The sequence below is a fragment of the Lethenteron reissneri genome, chromosome 71 (genome assembly GCF_015708825.2).
Source record: "Lethenteron reissneri isolate LAM-NWPU_2019-01 chromosome 71, ASM1570882v1, whole genome shotgun sequence".
NCBI classification, from domain to species: Eukaryota; Metazoa; Chordata; class Hyperoartia; order Petromyzontiformes; family Petromyzontidae; genus Lethenteron; species Lethenteron reissneri.
In genome coordinates this window covers 4,878,024-4,895,398 of record NC_083849.1, presented here as the reverse complement: position 1 = coordinate 4,895,398, position 17,375 = coordinate 4,878,024, and the positions used below count along the sequence as shown (strand labels likewise).

The 17,375-nt window shown below is 54.2% G+C and overlaps 1 protein-coding gene across 1 annotated transcript in view; it reads left to right on the top strand.

Annotated features, from left to right (window-relative positions):
• Positions 1-15,216, top strand: part of LOC133361212 (zinc finger and SCAN domain-containing protein 30-like) — a 30,175-nt gene extending 14,959 nt beyond the window's left edge. The window contains exons 6-9 of the mRNA XM_061580096.1: positions 5,148-5,315; positions 10,934-11,162; positions 14,512-14,708; positions 15,085-15,216. Of these exons, the coding sequence (XP_061436080.1) occupies positions 5,148-5,315; positions 10,934-11,162; positions 14,512-14,708; positions 15,085-15,216 (726 nt within the window). The remainder of the gene's footprint in view (positions 1-5,147; positions 5,316-10,933; positions 11,163-14,511; positions 14,709-15,084) is intronic.
• Positions 15,217-17,375: the final 2,159 nt, after the last annotated feature.

The window sequence follows — 17,375 nt, the reverse complement described above, 5'->3', positions numbered from 1 at the left end:
GTTGACTACCTCGCCAGGTACGTCACTCACACACATGTTGACTACCTCGCCTGGTACGTCACTCACACACACACAGATGTTGACTACCTCGCCTGGTACGTCACACACACACAGATGTTGACTTCCTCGCCTGGTACGTCACTCACACACACACAGATGTTGACTACCTCGCCTGGTACGTCACACACACACACACACAGATGTTGACTACCTCGCCAGGTACGTCACACACACACACACACAGATGTTGACTACCTCGCCTGGTACGTCACACACACACACAGATGTTGACTACCTCGCCTGGTACGTCACTCACACACACAGATGTTGACTACCTCGCCAGGTACGTCACACACACACACAGATGTTGACTACCTCGCCAGGTACGTCACTCACACACACACATATGTTGACTACCTCGCCTGGTACGTCACACACACACACACACACGCACACAGATGTTGACTACCTCGCCTGGTACGTCACTCACACACACACACACAGATGTTGACTACCTCACCAGGTACGTCACTCACACACACAGATGTTGACTACCTCACCAGGTACGTCACTCACACACACAGATGTTGACTACCTCGCCTGGTACGTCACTCACACACACACACAGATGTTGACTACCTCACCAGGTACGTCACTCACACACACAGATGTTGACTACCTCACCAGGTACGTCACTCACACACACAGATGTTGACTACCTCGCCTGGTACGTCACTCACACACACAGATGTTGACTACCTCGCCTGGTACGTCACTCACACACACACACAGATGTTGACTACCTCGCCTGGTACGTCACTCACACACACACACAGATGTTGACTACCTCACCAGGTACATTACTCACACACACAGATGTTGACTACCTCGCCTGGTACGTCACTCACACACGCAGATGTTGACTACCTCGCCTGGTACGTCACTCACACACACAGATGTTGACTACCTCGCCTGGTACGTCACACACACACACGCACACAGATGTTGACTACCTCGCCTGGTACGTCACTCACACACACACACAGATGTTGACTACCTCGCCTGGTACGTCACTCACACACACAGATGTTGACTACCTCGCCTGGTACGTTACTCACACACACACACAGATGTTGACTACCTCGCCTGGTACGTCACTCACACACACACACAGATGTTGACTACCTCGCCTGGTACGTCACTCACACACACAGATGTTGACTACCTCGCCTGGTACGTCACTCACACACACAGATGTTGACTACCTCGCCTGGTACGTCACTCACACACACAGATGTTGACTACCTCGCCTGGTACGTCACACACACACACGCACACAGATGTTGACTACCTCGCCTGGTACGTCACACACACACAGATGTTGACTACCTCGCCAGGTACGTCACACACACACAGATGTTGACTACCTCGCCTGGTACGTCACACACACACAGATGTTGACTACCTCGCCTGGTACGTCACTCACACACACACACAGATGTTGACTACCTCGCCAGGTACGTCACACACACACAGATGTTGACTACCTCGCCTGGTACGTCACTCACACACACAGATGTTGACTACCTCGCCTGGTACGTCACTCACACACACATGTTGACTACCTCACCTGGTACGTCACTCACACACACAGATGTTGACTACCTCGCCTGGTACGTCACTCACACACACAGATGTTGACTACCTCGCCTGGTACGTCACTCACACACACAGATGTTGACTACCTCGCCTGGTACGTCACTCACACACACAGATGTTGACTACCTCGCCTGGTACGTCACTCACACACACAGATGTTGACTACCTCGCCAGGTACGTCACTCACACACACAGATGTTGACTACCTCGCCTGGTACGTCACTCACACACACAGATGTTGACTACCTCGCCTGGTACGTCACACACACACACACAGATGTTGACTACCTCGCCTGGTACGTCACACACACACACACAGATGTTGACTACCTCGCCAGGTACGTCACACACACACACAGATGTTGACTACCTCGCCAGGTACGTCACACACACACACACACAGATGTTGACTACCTCGCCTGGTACGTCACTCACACACACAGATGTTGACTACCTCGCCTGGTACGTCACTCACACACACAGATGTTGACTACCTCGCCTGGTACGTCACACACACACACAGATGTTGACTACCTCACCTGGTACGTCACACACACACACAGATGTTGACTACCTCGCCTGGTACGTCACACACACACACAGATGTTGACTACCTCGCCTGGTACGTCACTCACACACACACACACAGATGTTGACTACCTCGCCAGGTACATCACACACACACACACACAGATGTTGACTACCTCGCCAGGTACGTCACACACACACAGATGTTGACTACCTCGCCTGGTACGTCACTCACACACACACAGATGTTGACTACCTCACCAGGTACGTCACTCACACACACAGATGTTGACTACCTCGCCTGGTACGTCACACACACACACAGATGTTGACTACCTCGCCTGGTACGTCACACACACACACAGATGTTGACTACCTCGCCTGGTACGTCACACACACACACAGATGTTGACTACCTCGCCTGGTACGTCACTCACACACACAGATGTTGACTACCTCGCCTGGTACGTCACACACACACACACACACAGATGTTGACTACCTCGCCTGGTACGTCACTCACACACACAGATGTTGACTACCTCGCCTGGTACGTCACACACACACACACACAGATGTTGACTACCTCGCCAGGTACGTCACACACACACACACACACAGATGTTGACTACCTCGCCTGGTACGTCACACACACACACACACAGATGTTGACTACCTCGCCCGGTACGTCACTCACACACACACACACAGATGTTGACTACCTCGCCCGGTATGTCACACACACACACAGATGTTGACTACCTCGCCCGGTACGTCACACACACACACAGATGTTGACTACCTCGCCTGGTACGTCACACACACACACACACAGATGTTGACTACCTCGCCCGGTACGTCACTCACACACACACACACAGATGTTGACTACCTCGCCCGGTACGTCACTCACACACACAGATGTTGACTACCTCGCCCGGTACGTCACTCACTCACACAGATGTTGACTACCTCGCCTGGTACGTCACTCACACACACAGATGTTGACTACCTCGCCTGGTACGTCACACACACACACAGATGTTGACTACCTCGCCTGGTACGTCACTCACACACACACACACAGATGTTGACTACCTCGCCCGGTACGTCACTCACTCACACAGATGTTGACTACCTCGCCTGGTACGTCACTCACTCACACAGATGTTGACTACCTCGCCTGGTACGTCACTCACACACACAGATGTTGACTACCTCGCCTGGTACGTCACTCACACACACAGATGTTGACTACCTCGCCTGGTACGTCACACACACACACAGATGTTGACTACCTCGCCCGGTACGTCACTCACACACAGATGTTGACTACCTCGCCCGGTACGTCACTCACACACACAGATGTTGACTACCTCGCCTGGTACGTCACACACACACACAGATGTTGACTACCTCGCCTGGTACGTCACACACACACACAGATGTTGACTACCTCGCCCGGTACGTCACTCACACACACAGATGTTGACTACCTCACCTGGTACGTCACTCACACACACACAGATGTTGACTACCTCGCCCGGTACGTCACTCACACACACACACAGATGTTGACTACCTCGCCTGGTACGTCACACACACACACAGATGTTGACTACCTCGCCTGGTACGTCACTCACACACACACAGATGTTGACTACCTCGCCCGGTACGTCACTCACACACACACACAGATGTTGACTACCTCGCCTGGTACGTCACTCACACACACAGATGTTGACTACCTCGCCTGGTACGTCACACACACACACACACACAGATGTTGACTACCTCGCCTGGTACGTCACACACACACACAGATGTTGACTACCTCGCCTGGTACGTCACACACACACACAGATGTTGACTACCTCGCCTGGTACGTCACACACACACACAGATGTTGACTACCTCGCCTGGTACGTCACACACACACACAGATGTTGACTACCTCGCCTGGTACGTCACTCACACACACAGATGTTGACTACCTCGCCTGGTACGTCACACACACACACACACAGATGTTGACTACCTCGCCTGGTATGCAGGAGGAGGTTCCTGGGTTTCGATCCAGACTCTGACGACGCCTGCTGTACATTTGGAGTCTGCGTCTCACTCATCATCATCACAGTAGCTAGGAGATGTTGACTACCTCGCCTGGTCTACAGCAGGTCGTGGGCTCCATCCCGACCCTGACGACGTCTGCTGCTGTACATTTGGAGTTTGCGTGTCTCTCTCTCATCATCACCACGGTGGCTAGAAGATGTTAACGACCTCGCCTGGTGCGCAGGAGGTCGTGGATTCGATCCCGACCCTGGTGTATATTTGGAGTTTGTGTGTCTCTCGTCATCATCACGGTGGCGAGGAGATGTTGACTACCTTGCAGGGTCTGTCCCCCTGACTTCTTTCCAGCGGACGTTCGACACTTCAGGTGGCCTTAAAGTGTACCTGGTCTGGCACAAGCGCCGTGGCGCATGGCGGTTGTTGCTATTGGTTTGTAGCTAGATCAGTGCGTGTATCTATGTGTGTGTCTGTGTGTGTATATCTATCTCTATGTGTGTATGTCTATCTCTGTGTGTGTATGTCTATCTATGTGTGTCTCTGTTTGTGTATCCATCTCCGTGTATCTATGTGTGTCTCTGTGTGTATATCTATCTCTGTGTGTGTATCTCTATGTGTCTCTGTGTGTATATCTATCTCTGTGTGTATCTGTGTGTATCTGTGTGTCTGTGTGTGTGTGTGTCTATCTGTGTGTCTCTGTGTGTCTCTGTCTGTATGTCTATCTCTGTGTGTATCTATCTCTGTGTATCTATGTGTGTCTGTGTGTGTATCTATCTTCATGTATCTCTGTGTGTCTCTGTGTGTATGTCTATCTCTGTGTATCTATGTGTGTCTCTGTGTGTGTATGTCTATCTCTGTGTATCTGTGTGTGTCCGTGTGTCCCCCCCCCGCAGGAGTGTGGCAAGGAGTTCCGCCAGTCCACCGACCTGTTCCGCCACCAGACGCTGCACACGGGCGAGCGGCCCCTCAAGTGCGGCGCGTGCGGCAAGAGCTTCGCCCTGCAGGCCGACCTCAACCGTCACGCCATCATCCACACGGAGCAGCGGCCCTACGCCTGCCAGGTCACACTCACATACACAGTCACACACACACACAGTCACACACACACACACAGTCTCACACACACACAGTCTCACACACACAGTCACACACACACTCACACACAGTCACACACACACACTCACACACAGTCACACACACACACTCACAGTCACACACACACAGTCACACACACACACAGTCACACACAGTCACACACACAGTCACACACACAGTCACACACACACACACAGTCACACACAGTCACACACACAGTCACACACACAGTCACACACTGTCTCACACACACACAGTCACACACTCACACACACACACAGTCACACACACACACACAGTCACACACAGTCACACACACACACACAGTCACACACACACACACAGTCACACACAGTCACACACACAGTCACACACACAGTCACACACTGTCTCACACACACACAGTCACACACTCACACACACACAGTCACACACACACACACAGTCACACACACACAGTCACACACACACACAGTCACACACACACAGTCACACACACACACAGTCACACACAGTCACATACAGTCACACACACACAGTCACACACACACAGTCACACACACACACAGTCACACACACACACAGTCACACACACACTCACACACACAGTCACACTCACACTCACAGTCACACTCACACACACAGTCACACAATCACACACAGTCACACACACACACAGTCACACTCACACACACACACAGTCACACACACACACAGTCACACTCACACACACACACAGTCACACTCACACACCCACACACACACAGTCACACACACAGTCACACACACAGTCACACACACACACACAGTCACACACACAGTCACACACTCACACACAGTCACACACACAGTCACACACACAGTCACACACAAAGACAAAGACAAAGATCCCCCGTGTAGCCTTAACAGACTGTAGGGGCATGTGCTGTTAGCGAGCACCTATGAAGGCCGGAACGGTACACGAGGGGGTGGGTGGCCAGCACCACGCCCGACCGCCTTTGTCTCCCTAGTGGCGATGTTTACACACCGCACCAGGTACTCATTTAAGGCTGAGTCGACCTAGGGGAGGCCCAGGACCGGTTCAGATAATCGTCACTGGTGTTAGCCGTGAGCGGGAATCGAACCCGGGTCGCCAGGTTCATAGCGCAGCGCGCTAACCGCTACACCACCACTCCCCACCAGGTCACACACACACACACAGTCACACGCACAACAACAACCGCCATTCGCCACTAAGTGGCGGTGACGTCACCACGACGCTTGTGCCAGGCCATGTGCACCTTGAGGCCACGTGAAGTGTCGAAAGCCCGCTGGCAGGAGGTCACGGGGCAGACCCAGCAGGTGCCACTGGTCGACTGACCGAGATGACCGAGATGACTGGCTGATGCACCACCTGTGCCCCCTACTGTGCCAACTTGCTGTGCTTTAGCCACCCGGCGCTCCGCTCGTTGTTGTGAGCGTCGCTCCTCCGCCCTCCGTTGTTGTTGGAGGGCGACTGCCTCCAACTGCCCAGTAGCGTCCTTCACGAGCCTCCTCCACTGAGGCCGATCTTGACACCGCTGGTACCAGTCATCGGCAAGTCCACTCAGCTCCACGTCCTCCTGTACCACGTCACTCCATCTCTTCTCTAGCCCGTGCCGCGCCCGTTTAGCCCCCTCGATCCGGCCAAACAAAAGCTGGTTTAGGCATGCAGTGGCTGGGCATGCAGGCTACATGACCCAGCCTACGCAGCCTTGCCTGCCGGAGGAGCTCACCGATGGGACTTTGCCCAGATCTTTCAAGGATTTGTGAGCGCCTCACACAATCCAGCCTGGTTAAACCCAGGATGGATCGTAGGCAGGCCAGCCTAAATGTTTCCAACCGGCGAAGATGCTCCATTAGGGGGGTCCACGTTTCGCAAGCGTAGAGAAGGGATGGAATGACTGTGGCCGAGAAGACCTGAAGCTTTGTGCAGAGCGACAGACCAGGTAGCTTCCACACAGCGTTACGCAACCGATGAAAAAATATTGCCGCTCGACTGATTCGGAGTGAGACCTCTGCTGTTAAACTGGAGCCGGTCATAAGCACACTGCCCAGGTATGGGAAACTCTCCACTCTCTCCACTACTGCCCCATCACCGATTGGGAGTTGTGGGGGTGGAATGTCCGATGGTACAAATACCCAGGCAGGTGCTTAGTTTTGGTGGGGCTGATGGTAAGGCCCCACCTCTTAGTGGCACGCTCCAGTCTCAGCAGCAGCGTCTCCAACTCCTCCTCTGAATGAGCAGCTATTACCAAATCATCGGCATACATAACGTGGTTGACCAATAGGGAGCCATCCCTTGATCACACCCGGGCATCGATCAGCCTCCCATTATATCTGTACCAAATGGAAATTCCCCCGGTACAGCTATTGAAGGCTTCACGAACTACGCGGTCAAAATAGATGTTAAATAATGTGGGAGCCAGAGGACATCCCTGCCGCACCCCAAGGTGTACAGGGAAAGGCTCTGACTCCCGGCCACATAGTTTTACCCGGGCCCGCTCACCATCATGAAGGTCCTTAATGATCATGAGCAGAGGGTCAGGGACTCCGAAAGCATGAAGAACAACCCAGAGCCCAGGCCTACTGATGGTATCATAGGCCTTGACCAGGTCAATAAAGCAGAGATATAGGTCTTGTTGGAATTCCCTACATCTCTGCTGTAGCAGACGGACAGAAAATATGGCATCTGTGCAGGACCGTCCTTTCCTGAAACCGCATTGGGGCTCCGCAAGCCCCTCCTCAGCGTGCCTAGCAAGGCAATGTTGAATAATCCTTGCCAGGACCTTTCCCGGCACACTGAGGAGTTAGATGCCCCTGTAGTTGTTACAGTCTGTGCGGTCCCCCTTCTTAAAGAGGGGGACCACCAGGGCATCCTTCCAATCCTGCGGAACCTGTCTAGTGGTCCAGACTGTTGTTATGATGTCATGTAGGGCAGTCTGTGCACAAACGCCACCCTCCCTGAGCATTTCGATTGGGAGATCATCTCTGCCCGTTGCCTTTCCTAGTCTCAGACTCCGGATCGCCCTCAGTACTTCCTCAACAGATGGCACCTCAGCCAGCCACTCACAGGGGGTGACCTCTTCCAATATTTGAGGCACCGCAGCCTCAGCAGGGTTATCCCCACTTTGTCCAATGATGTTTTCCTGGCTGAGGGATTTCCCCTCCCCCAGGACCTCACAGAAATGCTCAACAAATCTGCAAACCTGTTCCTGGGGGTCGGAGATTGGATCACCGTTATTTCCCCTAATGATGGTAATAGGTGTGGCGCTGCAGGTTACTTTTTTGATGGAATTAAATAGTGATTTGTGATCGCGGGCCACTGAGGCAGACTCCATCTCCTCAGCAACCCGCGACCACCACCCATCCTTGCAGCGCCTTACGGCTCTCCGAACCTCCAAGCGAAGGCTGCGGTAAACCTCCTCATTCTCTGACGTGGGATTCTGTAGCCGATGAGAGTGGGCCTGTCGCTTTTTCTCAACTAACCTGAACACCTCCTCTGTCAGCCAGGGTTTCTGGGGAGGTCTGGACCGCGTACCTAAAGCAGCCATTGCCGCTGCATGAGTCACAGTCCTAAACTTCGCCCATTTACCCTCGACATCAGTAGGAGTGGGGGACGATGCCAACCCCAGCCGCAAGCGATGATGAAATTCTCGCTTGCAACTTTCATCAGCTAACTGAGACCAGGCCACTTTAGGTTCGAATGGGGTCCTGGGTGTACACCCACCACCGGAGTGGAAGAATAGCAGGCGCATCTTACTGATGACTAGTCGATGGTCAGAGGGCAGATCAGCTCCACGGTAGGTCCTGGTGTCGAGGACATGGGCTCGCATCCGCTGGTCCGTCACTATGTAGTCCAGCAGATGTTCTTGCTTGGACCCGGCATGCGTTCATGATGTTGTGTAGATGCGCCGATGCCGGAAGAGCGTGTTGGTAATTACAAGCCCATGGGCTGCACAAAAATCTAGCAGCCTCCTACCGTTGTTATTGAGCTGATCTGGCCCATGCCTTCCAATCACTCCAGACCAGGTGCCAGCATCATGACCAACTCGGGCATTGAAGTCACCCAACAAGATAACTCTGTCCCGAGTGGCCACTTTAGCCAGCACCTGTGGCAGGAGGTCATAGAAGGTATCTGACTCATCGGCTTTGCCTGCATCCCTCCACGGATGTTCGTCTTCGGTGGGGGCATAAGTAACCACGACCACCACTCCTCGCCTCCGGTTGATGGGAAGGCGAGCCCAAAGTATCCTGGGGCTTACAGCTTCCCACACCTCACCGCCACGCTCCCACGCCCCCTTCATTCTTTTGTTCAAAAGAAGAGCCACACCCTGTTGTTTGGCAGTCTCCTGTCCCGAGTGGAGGACTGTCCACCCCTCATGATGGCAGGAGCCAGAACCGGTCCACCGGACCTCCTGAATGCCACAGAGATCCAGGCGGTACCGGTCCAGCTCCCGACAAAGGAGTGGCAACCTTTCCTCCGCAGTGAGCGTTCGAACATTCCACGTGGCCATCCGCAATGGTTTTTCGTTGTTTCTGGAGGAGCCCCGAGGGTGAAGATTCAATCTCCTGGCTCCGCCAATTGGGGTTTGGCCAGGAGACGTCATAAACGCCTGTCCCCCCGGGGCCTCCGGCACAAGCTTATTTGTTACAGGTTTATGTTTAATTCGTGGTTTCGTGGTAATTAATTGAAGGTGGAGGGGTTACCAGCCCCTTGCACCCGTCCAGAGCCCCCGTTTAGCCACTGTGGTGGTCACAGACGCCATGAGGGGAGAGGCCAATGGGCATTGGCCCTCCCCCCACAGCACTGCCCACGACAGAGTTGCCCGTCCGGCACCGCGAGGAGGTGTAGGGGGTTGTTTTGCCAGACAGTCACACGCACACAGTCACACAAACAAACAAAGATCCCCCGTATAGCCTTAACAGACTGTAGGGGCAAGTGCTGTTAGCGAGCACCTATGAAGGCCGGAACGGTACACGAGGGGGTGGGTGGCCAGCACCACGCCCGACCGCCTTTGTCTCCCTAGTGGCGATGTTTACACACCGCACCAGGTACTCATTTAAGGCTGAGTCGACCTAGGGGAGGCCCAGGACCGGTTCAGATAATCGTCACTGGTGTTAGCCGTGAGCGGGAATCGAACCCGGGTCGCCAGGTTCATAGCGCAGCGCGCTAACCGCTACACTACCGCTCCCCACAAAGTCACACAAACACAGTCACACGCTCATTCTCCCACTTGGCTTTCTCATCGATCAGAAGGGGATCGCTTCGCTGTCGCTCTGTCTGCCTGCCTCCGTGTCTCTCTCCATCTCTCTCCAACTCTCTCTCCCTCCACCCCCATCCACCCCCCTCTCCCACCCCGTCTCTCCATCTCTCTCCAACTCTCTCTCCCTCCACCCCCATCCACCCCCCTCTCGCACCCCGTCTCTCCATCTCTCTCCAACTCTCTCTCCCTCCACCCCCATCCACCCCCCTCTCGCACCCCATCTCTCTCCATTTCTCCGGCTCTCCTCTCCCCCATCATCTCTCCGTCCCCTCCCCGTGTCTCTCTCCGCGCATGTGCAGGAGTGCGGCAAGGCGTTCCGCTGGTCCCAGAGCTTGGTGCACCACCGGCGCTCGCACAGCGACGTGCGCGAGTTCCGCTGCGACGCCTGCGGCAAGGACTTCAAGCACCGGCGCACCCTCGTGCAGCACTGCAAGACCAACTGCGCCGGCGGCGGCGGCGCCATCGCCCACGACGACGGCTACGGCGGCGACGATGGCGGCCGTCAGCAGCTGCAGCAGCAGCAACAAGGTGGCCGCCAAGCCGGCACGGTGGCACCGGCGCACTCACCAGCACGGTGGCACCGGTGCCGAGAAGCAGTGAGCGTGTGCTGGTGCTACTGTGGGAAGTGGGTGTGGGTGTCTCTGTGAGTCTGTGGGTCTCTGTGTGACAAGTCTTTATACGTGACTTTACCGAAAAAAACAAAGAATAATTCCTGCAGTCACGAAAGCTCCAAAATTAAGATTGAGTCTGTGGGTCTCTGTGTGGTGAGTCTGTGGGTCTCTGTGTGGTGAGTCTATTGGTCTCTGTGTGGTGAGTCTGTGGGTCTCTGTGTGGTGAGTCTGTGGCTCTCTGTGTGGCGAGTCTGTGGGTCTCTGTGGGTCTCTGTGTGGTGAGTCTGTGGGTCTCTGTGTGGTGAGTCTGTGGGTCTCTGTGTGGTGAGTCTATTGGTCTCTGTGTGGTGAGTCTGTGGGTCTCTGTGTGGTGAGTCTGTGGGTCTCTGTGTGGTGAGTCTGTGGGTCTCTGTGTGGTGAGTTCTGTGCTCTCTGTGTGGTCGAGTCTGTGGCGCTCTGTGGTTCTGTGGTTCCTGTGGTCTCTGTGTGGTGAGTCTGTGGGTCTCTGTGTGGTGAGTCTGTGGGTCTCTGTGTGGTGAGTCTGTGGGTCTCTGTGTGAGTCTGTGGGTCTGTGTGGTGAGTCTGTGTGGTGAGTCTGTGGGTCTCTGTGTGGTGAGTCTGTGGCTCTCTGTGTGGCGAGTCTGTGGGTCTCTGTGGGTCTCTGTGTGGTGAGTCTGTGGGTCTCTGTGTGAGTCTGTGGGTCTGTGTAGTGAGTCTGTGGGTCTCTGTGTGGTGAGTCTGTGGGTCTCTGTGTGGTGAGTCTGTGGGTCTCTGTGTGAGTCTGTGGGTCTGTGTGGTGAGTCTGTGGGTCTCTGTGTGGTGAGTCTATTGGTCTCTGTGTGGTGAGTCTGTGGCTCTCTGTGTTGGGCGAGCTCTGGTGGTGAGTCTGTGGGGTCTCTGTTTGGTGAGTCTGTTGGTCTCTGTGTGGTGAGTTCTGTGGGTCTCTGTGTGGTGAGTCTGTGGTCTCTGTGTGGTGAGTCTGTGGGTCTCTGTTGTGAGTCTGTGGGTCCTCTGTGTGGTGAGTCTGTGGGTCTCTGTGTGGTGAGTCTGTGGGTCTCTGTGTGGTGAGTCTGTGGTCTCTGTGTGGTGAGTCTGTTGGGTCTCTGTGTGGTGAGTCTGTGGGTCTCGTGTGGGAGTCTGTGGGTCTCTGTGTGGTGAGTCTGGGGTCCTCTGTGTGGTGAGTCTGTGGGTCTCTGTGTGGTGAGTCTGTGGGTCTCTGGTGTGATGAGTCTAGTGGGTCTCTGTGTGGTGAGTCTGTGGGTCTCTGTGTGGTGAGTCTGTGGGTCTCTGTGTGAGTGAGTCTATGGGTCTCTGTGTGGTGAGTCTGTTGGGTCTCTGTGTGGTGAGTCTGTGGGTCTCTGTGTGGATGAGTCTGTGGGTCTCTGTGGTCGAGTCTGTTGTGAGTCTGTGGGTCTCTGTGTGGTGAGTCTGTGGGTCTCTGTGTGGTGAGTCTGTGGGTCTCTGTGTGGTGAGTCTGTGGTCTCGTGTGGTGAGTCTGTGGGTCTCTGTTTGTGAGTATGGGGTCTCTGTGTGGTGAGCTATGGTCTCTGTGTGGTGAGTCTGTGGGTACTCTGTGTGACGAGTCCATGTGGGTCTATGTGTGTGAGTCTGTGGGTCTCTGTGTGGTGAGTCGGTGGTCTCTGTGTGGTGAGTCTGTGGGTCTCTGTGTGGTGAGTCTGTGGGTCTCTGTGTGGTGAGTTGTGGGTCTCTGTGTGTGAGTCTGTGGGTCTCTGTGTGTGAGTCTGTGGGTCTCTGTGTGAGTGAGTCTGTGGGTCTCTGTGTGGTGAGTCTATGGGTCTCTGTGTGGCTGAGTCTGTGGGTCTCTGTGTGGTGGTCTGTGGGTCTCTGTGTGGTGAGTCTGTGGGTCTCTGTGGGTGAGTCGGTGGGTCTCTGTGTGGTGAGTCTGTGGGTCTCTGTGTGGTGAGTCTGTGGGTCTCTGTGTGGAGTCTGTGGGTCTCTGTGTGGTGAGTCTGTGGGTCTCTGTGTGAGTCTGTGGGTCTCTGTGTGGTGAGTCTGGGGTCTCTGTGTGGTGAGTCTCTGGGTCTTGTGGGTGAGTCTGTGGGTCTACTGTGTGAGTGAGTCTGTGGGTCTCTGTGTGGTGAGTCTGTGGGTCTCTGTGTGATGAGTCTGTGGGTCTCTGTGTGGTGAGTCGGTGGGTCTCTGTGTGGTGAGTCTGTGGGTCTCTGTGTGGTGAGTCTGTGGGTCTCTGTGTGGTGAGTCTGTGGGTCTCTGTGTGGTGAGTCGGTGGGTCTCTGTGTGGTGAGTCTGTGGGTCTCTGTGTGGTGAGTCTGTGGGTCTCTGTGTCGTGAGTCTGTGGGTCTCTGTGTGATGAGTCTGTGGGTCTCTGTGTGGTGAGTCTGTGGGTCTCTGTGTGATGAGTCTATGGGTCTCTGTGTGATGAGTCTGTGGGTCTCTGTGTGATGAGTCTATGGGTCTCTGTGTGGTGAGTCTGTGGGGTCTCTGTGTGGTGAGTCTGTGGGTCTCTGTGTGATGAGTCTGTGGGTCTCTGTGTGGTGAGTCGGTGGGTCTCTGTGATGGTGAGTCTGTGGGCTCTCTGTGTGGTGAGTCTGTGGGTCTCTGTGTGGTGAGTCTGTGGGTCTCTGTGTGGTGAGTCTGTGGGTCTCTGTGTGGACTGAGTCTTGTGGTCTCTGTGTGGTGAGTTTGTGGGTCTCTAGTGTGAGTCTGTGGGTCTCGTGTGAGTCTGGGGTCTCGGTCTGTAAAGTCTGTGGGTCTCTGTGTGGTGAGTCTGTGGGTCTCTGTGTGGTGAGTCTGTGGGTCTCTGTGTGATGAGTCTATGGGTCTCTGTGTGATGAGTCTGTGGGTCTCTGTGTGATGAGTCTATGGGTCTCTGTGTGGTGAGTCTGTGGGTCTCTGTGTGATGAGTCTGTGGGTCTCTGTGTGGTGAGTCGGTGGGTCTCTGTGATGAGTCTGTGGGTCTCTGTGTGGTGAGTCTGTGGGTCTCTGTGTGGTGAGTCTGTGGGTCTCTGTGTGGTGAGTCTGTGGGTCTCTGTGTGATGAGTCTATGGGTCTCTGTGTGGTGAGTTTGTGGGTCTCTGTGTGGTGAGTCTGTGGGTCTCAGTGTGAGTCTGTGGGTCTCTGTGAGTCTGTAAAAGTCTGTGGGTCTCTGTGTGGTGAGTCTGTGGGTCTCTGTTTGACGAGTCTGTGGGTTTCTGTGTGACGAGTCTATGGGTCTCGGTGGCCGCTTTTGCGACGGGGTGGAACCGACAGGAAATTCCACATTCCCATGCCGTGCGTTTCTGCCGCAGGCGGGAGTGGAGTGCACCAGTCCCTGGAGGATGAGGAGGAGGATGAGGATGAAGAGGAGGAGGAGGAGGAAGAGGAGGAGGAGCGATCTCAGGGCAGCGTCCGAATGCAGCAGCAGCAGCAGCTGCAGCAGCAGCAGCAGCTGCAGCTTCAGCAGCTTCAGCAGCAACAGCTGCAGCTGCTGACCCCAGAAGGCACGGCAGACGCACCAACTCAGCCCCCTCGGGAAATAAATAAATTATAATCATAACTTAGTATAACTACCACTACTAGTAGGTTCTGTACCACGTTACCATCCACCATCCCCTCTCTAGTAGTAGTGCTACTACTAGTGCTACTGTAATGTTCTTGTAGGGAGACTGAGTCGTCATAGAGGCAACACGGTTTATTATACCGTAACAGTTTACACTTAAACTCTAACACAAAGGGGTAATGTGGCCCCTTTCACCCACAACCTGGGGAGGTACAGCCTCTGGGCTATCGTACCTACAACTCTCCCTACTCCAGCCCTCCGGCTGGCTAGACCTCGGGGAGGCTGACCCACCGCTGGCCCGTCCGGACCCGGCCCTCACAAGGACATCAGGCCGAGGGAACCTCAGGGTCCTAACCTCTTGAACACTGCCACCGCACTGAGCCCCGGCCCTCAGAAGGACGGCGGCGGCTTGGGGTCCAGGGTCTTCTCCAGGCGGCTTCTGGCTTCGGCTTGAGACGGACTGACTCGCTCTCTCAGGGACCCGCCTTATATACTCTCCCTCCCTGAGGGGCGGGGCTCTGGGGGATCGTAGCTTCCCCCAGCCCCCTCCCCTCAGAGGGGTTCTAACCGCCGTTGGCCCGACCGGTCCGGACCGGTTTGTACCGCTCCCCACAGAGGGGCGGGGCTCTGGGGGATTGTAGACACTGCCCACAGCCCCCTCCCTCCCCCAGTGGGTCCCGGCCAGGAATACACAACTATCACAACTATCACAACCATCCCATACCGGTAAGCACCCTGGTTCTGGCACACGTGTGTCAACATGACAACTAGTACTACTACTAGTAGTAGTACTGGTACTACTACTAGTAGTAGTACTGGTACTACTACTAGTAGTAGTACTGGTACTACTACTAGTAGTAGTACTGGTACTACTACTAGTAGTAGTACCGGTACTACTGTAGGTTTTGTACCATCCACCATCCCCTCTCTAGTAGTAGCACTACTACTTGTAGTAGTAGGCTCTGTACCATGTTCCATGTTCCAATCCACCATCCCATCTTCGTGCTGCCATTCTACGTAATTTCCAAGTTTGTTCTCTCAGCAACGCATCCTGGGCATCAACCCGGCTATGCCTGAATGCTCGTGCGTTGAACTTCGTTTGCACCCTACGTAGCCAACCGTGCTAATAGTCGTTGTTGTTGACGTTGTCATTGCAGACGACTTCCACATCATCCCCTCTGAGCCTCCAAAGAGAAAAGGTAAAAACAAAAAAATCCCGTGCGGGATTTCACAGTCGTGCTGTACAGTGGCGTTATTACTACTGATACATTTATTATTCCACTTGATCGTCCGGGAGACTCTCAAGACCTCGTTGTCAGGAGGAGGCTCCTGCCAAGTGTTGGCAGTAGGAGGTGGCGATGCTGCTGCTGCTGTGAGATCCCAGTCGAGGGGTTTGTTGCAGGGAATTGTTGAGCAGTGGGGTGTGGATGTGGCCGCTTCCAGTTCCACTGTGGGTGTGGGTTTAGCTGTAGGAGGGGAGCGGAGAACCTGGAGGGTGCCATGCAGAGCAGGGGGAGATCACTCACTCACTCACACTCACTCACACACTCACTCACACTCACTCACACTCACACACACTCACTTACTTACACTCACTCACTCACACTCACTCACACACACACTCACACTCACACACACTCACTTACTTACACTCACTCACACACTCACACTCACTCTCACACACACTCACTCACTCTCACTCACACTCACTCACACACACTCACACACTCACACACTCACACACACTCACTCTCACACACACTCACTCACTCACAATCACTCACACTCACTCGCACTCACTCACACTCACTCACAATCACACACACTCACTCACAATCACTCACTCACACTCACTCACACACACACACTCCACAGTATAACAGGGGAAGAACACACACTCACTCACTCACACTCACTCATTCACACTCACTCACACACTCATTCACACTCACTCGATTACTCTCACTCACTCACTGACTCTCACTCACACTCATTCAGACTCACACTCACTCACTCACACTCACTCACACACTCACACTCATTCACTCACACTCACTCATTCACACACTCACACTCACTTACAATCACACACACTCACACACACTCACTCACTCACACACACTCACTCTCACTCACACACACTCACTCACACTCACTCACACACTCAATCTCACTCACTCACACTCTCACTCACACTCACTCACTGACTCTCACTCACACACACTCACTCACACTCACACGCACTCAATCTGTATAACAGGGGTAGAGCACTCTCACTCACTCTGTATAACAGGGGTAGAGCACTCACACTCACACACGCACTCACTCTGTATAACAGGGGTAGAGCACTCACACACAAAGATCCCTCAAATAGCCTAAACAGACTGCTGGGGCAAGTGCAGTTAGCGAGCAGCACCTATGAAGACCAGCACCACACTCGACTGCCTTGGTCTCCCCAGTGGCGATGTTCACTACACATCGCACCAGGTACTCATTTGAGGCTGAGTCAACCTAGGGGAGGAGGCCCATGACCGGTTCAGATAATCGCCGTCACCGGTGTTGGCCGTGAGTGGGAATTGAACTCGGGTCGCCGGGTTCGTAGCGCAGCGCAAC